This window comes from Rattus rattus, chromosome 2 (assembly GCF_011064425.1).
Source record: "Rattus rattus isolate New Zealand chromosome 2, Rrattus_CSIRO_v1, whole genome shotgun sequence".
Taxonomy (NCBI): domain Eukaryota; kingdom Metazoa; phylum Chordata; class Mammalia; order Rodentia; family Muridae; genus Rattus; species Rattus rattus.
The window spans coordinates 28,936,652-28,942,651 of NC_046155.1; the positions used below are offsets into that span (position 1 = coordinate 28,936,652).

General features: G+C 42.4%; 1 protein-coding gene across 1 annotated transcript in view; it reads left to right on the forward strand.

Moving 5' to 3' along the window:
* Positions 1-6,000, forward strand: part of Slc1a1 (solute carrier family 1 member 1) — an 80,398-nt gene that overhangs the window by 40,602 nt on the left and 33,796 nt on the right. Inside the window, exon 2 of the mRNA XM_032891770.1 lies at positions 3,803-3,943. Coding sequence (XP_032747661.1) covers positions 3,803-3,943 — 141 coding nt within the window. The remainder of the gene's footprint in view (positions 1-3,802; positions 3,944-6,000) is intronic.

Below are 6,000 nucleotides of genomic sequence, written 5' to 3' on the forward strand. Positions count from 1 at the left end.
CCGTTGACGTGAACAGGCATCTGTAGTTAGTGTAGGCCTTGTGAAGCACTTGAGTTGCTGCCATCGTCCTGAATCTGATGTTTCCAAATTTGCCGGACACCAAAAGTAAAACACACCTACTTTCAAGCTGTACTCCTTAGCTGAGGTTACTCTCCAGCCCCTTTTAGGTCAAGAGGCCAGGGTGCCAGCCATAAACTTCTGACTGCTTCCTCAAAACCTGGTTGACATTTCTGTTCTTGGCGATGAAGGGAGAGATTTTGGGGTACTATGGCATTCGACTTCAAACAAGCTTAATAGAGATCCTATTTGCCAAATATATAAAGCGCTATTACTCCTCCTCGTGCATTACTTGACGTTACTTTCGGCTCTTCTGTTTCTTCCATAAAAACCCATAAGGAGAATGCAGTTTCCCTAGCCAGCCTACAGCTCACCTGGGGTGGAGATGCTTTCAGGCACAGTTCTCATGGCTAAGGTAAATGAGAGAGTTGAGCAGGTATGGTCTGCTGCCCCTCAGTGGAGCACCTTTGTGGTTGCTGTTGTTATTGGTCTTCGGTGTTTTTTATATACCGAGATTCCTTCTCCATAAAAGCCCAAAATTTACCTGAAGCAACTTGAAGGTCTCTACAAAACAGGTGAACACAGGCAAGTCAACCAAGCCAGAAATGAGGACGCCATGCCTTTTAAAGTTATGTAACATATTTTTGAATATTTAGTGTCTTAACTATTCTTGAGTCTCTAACACTGCTCTAACATATGAACTACATTGGATTGAGGATACAGTTCTTCTGTTTTATGCAGCATTAAACGATTAAGACCTCTCAAGTCATCCAGCAGCAATGAGAGTTTCCTAGCTACCCGCCCCAATGTTCTGAGTTCTCGAATGAAAGACACACACGCTTGTAGTCTTATATTTAATATATCTTAATAAGTTTAATGGCTGGGCCACTCTCAAACCTCTACATTGTTAACACTTCCCCTCCAATACTTCTGAGTCACTACTTAATAAAAACTGTGTTTTATCTTTGTTTCCCTAGACCCAATCAGGGGTTGGGGGGAGGGCCCTTCGGCCTTTCTTCCCTGGCTTGTATGTGATTGCTTTTCTATCTTCTGTAGTCTCTCAAGCCTGCTGCTTTTTCCTTTTTCAGCATGATGTTCCTGTTTCTTTCTCGGTCCCCTTATTTATGAATCCTAAAGTCCTGCCTCCATCTTCCTGCCCAGCCATTAGTTGCCAGCAACTTTAGCTAGAATTTGGGAAATGTGTGCCGAGGCAGAATATGCAGAGGAATAAAGTACAGCTAAGGTTACAGGTCTTCAAAACACACCTTATGGTGTTCAGCGATGTGGACTAGAAGAGGCTGAAGAACGGACACTTGCATTTGAATGAAGCTTGTTCCTTATAATTCTCTTTCCATTGCCCTGTGGTGGCTAACTGGGCCAAATGACTCCGAGTTTCCCTGAGTCTCGGAATTTGCATATTCAGTGACTGCCTCCTCAAGTCTCCCTGTGATCTCCAACTAAAGCCAGTTTTCAAGCTGACACAGGAAGAGATGAGAGTTGCCCAGCTCACTAATCTCTTGATTTTAAAATAGGTGCGTGTTGAGGGAAGAGAAAGGCAGAGCAGTTAGATGTTATTTGAAGTATTTGGAACAAGAAAATATGAAGATCTTAATGTTTTATGAGTCCTAGCAATCAAAGTCAGTGTTAAATTGGGCCTTCGTACAGCGGATGGTGTTCTCAGTGACAGCGTAAGGCAAGATTTCAAAGAATCTATGACATCGCTTGTTTCTTTTCCTTCATTAAAGTTATTTATAACTAACTTAGGATTTATTTCTGGATTTTTCCAGGCAATATTTTGAGGCCGAGTTTCATGTAGGTTACTGAAACTTTAGCACCCAAGGTAGGGGCCCAGGGCTGCTGGACACACACAAGACCCTTGGACTAATGAGGTCACTGATGGGCCTTCTTAGCCAGAGGATGCAGTTAGTTGCCAGGGGAACCAACCAACCTTGTGGTTCAAGGCATTCAATCCAACAGAGGGGAATGGGTTGATTAAACCAATAGTCAATAATGTAGTCAACCATATCTGTACGATGAAGCTCAAATGAAAGACCTAGGCTCTAAACACTTCCAGATAAATAAACAAATTGTGTTTAGGGAAAATAGTATGCCACAGGGCAAGGAAGTTCTGTACTCTTCTCCCATTTATGAGATTGTGTATCAAATCCCCTGGCCATTCATCCTCATGCTTTGGAATATCCTTGATGTTTGGTTCAGTTTTGTGATCTGTTTTAGCAAACTGATTGAACCCAAAGAGATTCCACATTTAACCTGGGGGACCTGAAGATTTCTTACTAATGCCCATGTCCTTGTGTTTACATAATTACAACACTCAGAATATAAGGAAATCAGGACCAGAAGCTCCATAAAAGAACTCTTAAGGCTAGGGAGATGGCCCAGAAGTTAAGGGCATTTGTTGCTTTCCGGAGGACCTGAGTTCAACTCTTAGCACCTCCATTGGGCAGCTCATGACAGCCCGTAACTCTAGCTGTTGGAGATCTGGCGCCCTCTTCTGGCTTCAACAGACACTGCACTCATGTGTGCAACAACCCTCTACACACACACACACACACACACACACACACACACACGAGCAGATATACACACAATAATTAAAAATAAAAATACAATTCTTTTAGAATGTACTCTTGATTTGATAGATTTAAGCATGTCCTTTCTTAGAAATAACTAGATTAATTAAAAGCCTTAGACAACATCAGTGCTCTAAAACATGGTACCTGTCAAGGTAATAGTGGATTTGTTAGCTATAAGGGTATACGATTATAGTCTCAGCACTAAGGCAGGAAGAAGGCAAGGTCGAAACCAGCTGGAATCCGCAGAGAGACTTTGTCTAAAAACCAAGCAAAAGCTATTTTTCCCATTAAAATGATAAAAGCTGCATAACAGAGATGTTTCCCTTAAAATTTATCTTTTAAAAGATTTATTTACGTGTTTGTGTGTGTGTGTGTGTGTGAGTGAGTGTGTGTGTGTGTGTACACACCATGTGCACGCAGATGCCTGAGGAGGTGAGATGAAATCAGTTCCCTCAAAACTGAGTTACAGGTGGGCGCTGAGAACAGAGCCTGGGTCCTCTGCAAGAACAGCAAATGTTCTTAACCACTGAACCATCTCTCCAGCCCCCCAACTTTTTTTTTTTATAAAAATCATGTTTGAGAAAAATGCAAATATACACGAATTATAAAACATGTATAGGTTCTCTCCTATGGATAAAATATAAGGTGACCTGTAAAAAGAATTATGGTGGTTTGCAAAAGATTATGCGTGTGGGAACTGCGGATGTGGCTTAGTTTTTAGTGCATTTACTGAGCATGCGCAACACCCAGACTTACTGAGCATGCGTGACTCCCAGACTAACTGAGCACGCACCATACCTATACTTGCTGTTCTGCCCTACAGAGGGAGAGAAAACAGAGGCAAGGAGGGCAAGAGGTTTGATGATGGTGAATCTTCTCCTTTCCATGGTGGTCTTTGATGATGGGTCGTTCTACTAGAGCGAACTGAGAAGGAAATGAAAACAAAATCCTCCGTGTGAAGAATATTGTTTTTTATATTTTTCAATGTATGCTTCCTACTCCTTACCTTTTGGATTCTAAACTTTATAGTTTGAGAGAGATCGTCTAAGCAGCTTTTCTTGCCTTTGAAATTTGTGCCCTGCAGTACTTTTCCATCAGATGATATGCAAGAGAACTGAAAACGTTTCCCCTTTCTTTCCCCTTTTTCTTAGGCATCGTGGTAGGAGTCTTGGTTCGAGGACACAGTGAGCTCTCGAATCTGGATAAATTCTACTTTGCGTTTCCTGGAGAAATTCTGATGCGGATGCTGAAGCTCGTCATTCTGCCACTGATTATATCCAGCATGATCACAGGTACCTTGTGTTCTCTGATCATTTAAGGAGTGCGCGAGAACCTGGCTTGTTCGTTACTAATGATGGAAAAATCAAAATGCATTAAATGCATCATATAGGCATGCGTGCGCACACACACACACATGCACGGAGCCCTCATTTGCAAAGCGCATTTCCTTGACTTGAAATGTGGTGGGATTCTCAAAGTGCCGTTGCTTTACTGTGTCCCTCTGGCACTGTTGACCACAGCTCAAACCTACATTCGTCCAACGTGTGAGGCCTTGTGAGCAAGATGCTGTTTTTAGACGTATTATGAATAAAACTCTATCTAGGGCACAGAAGGGAGGGGGGATGCGTATTTGCCCATGGAAATGTCAGCTTGTGACCTCAGGAAAAATGCAGATGTCAATTTTGATCATATTTTCAGTTGCTGGCTCCTTTGGGTCCCAGCTCTAGCTCTTTTGCCTATTAACCTCTGTGCAGCTACCCTGAGGGCGCCTCTCCTCCTGGCTCCTCGCCCACTTCCACTCCTCCGCCGAGCTCAGCGTTAGCTACAGACAGGCCATGGTGTCAGCTGCCAAGAGCTAGGGGCAAGCTTTCAGTGGGGTTTGCATCCTAGTCAGAAGACTAGTACTTTAAAGTCTGCACTTACAATGCGGTTGGATTTGGAAATGTTCTTTTGCTTTCAAATCATTATGTTGCAGAGTTCCTTCACACAGCCACGAGCATTCTTATGTGGAGATTAACCGGTGTTTTTAAATGCCATGTATGTGGAATTGGTAGGCAGCTGTGTGCATTCTGGGCTTTGTACACCGACTTAATTCTGGCACTTGGTAAAACGTGGCATGAAGTTTCTCTCTAGTGTCATGGGCTTGAAAGGGGAAGGTTTTATGTAACTCTTCAATTAGGCGTCTCGACATGTCCTCCTTCCAGAACCCTCTTCTGCACTGGTATGGCCGTGGGGGTGTCGGGATTTGCTGTCTTCATCATTTTCTGAAAAGCTGTCACATTTGCCTATTCTCAAAATCCAGTCAGACCATAGCCCCACAGGACCATTTTTCTTTTTCTTTTTTTTTTAAAGATTTATTTCTTATATATAAGTACACTGTAGCTGTCTTCAGACACACCAGAAGAAGGCATCAGATCCCATTACGAATGGTTGGGAGCCACCATGTGGTTGCTGGGAATTGAACTCAGGACCTGTGGAAGAGCAACCAGTGCTCTTAACCACTGAGCCATCTCTCCAGCCCGGGACCATTTTTCTTAAGTGGTCTTGGGGTTCTTGGTTTATTAGAAACCTATAGAGAATATTTAATTACTTTTATTTATGGGTTTAATTATGTTTAAAGGTATCAGTTGCTTTTAAATCTAGTAGCCTGAGAACTAGAGGTTGGGAGGGTGGGAGAACAGAAGTATCATCATTTGTCTCCTATAATGTTTGCTTATTCAAATTATTGAAAGTGTTTAAAGTTTGGGAGAGTTCTTATAAACAGCCATATTTCTAGCATTAAAAAAAATCAAATCTGCAAACACCGGACTCATGTTTCCCCACATCATGTCCTGGAGCAATTCAGCTGGCACCAATGCATTTGAGGACACCAAAGCCACCAACGTTCTGCCTGGCCCCTCCCTTTAAGCACTGCAGTTATAACTTAGAATTTTCTCCCTATCAAAGATTCTTAAATTGAATCTTGTACTCTTTTAGTCAGTATGAATTCTGGGCTTCTCTCTCAACAAAAATATTCACATTTTGTGTGTGTGAGAGAGTGTGTGTGTGCATGTGTATTGAGAGAGAGAGAGAGAGAGAGAGAGAGAGAGAGAGAGAATATTTTGCATGCATCTATACAAAGCTTATAAGCTATATGATGTGTGACATGGTTTGATTCTTTTGCTTTATGAGAAAAGTTAAATCTGGAGCTGGAGAGATGGCTCAGCGGTTAAGATCACTGATTGTTCTTCCAGAGGTCCTGAGTTCAATTCCCAGCAACCACATGGTGGCTCACAATCATCTGTAATGGGATCTGAAGAAGCCCTCTTCTGGTGTGTCTGAAAACAGCAATGGTGTACTAATATACATA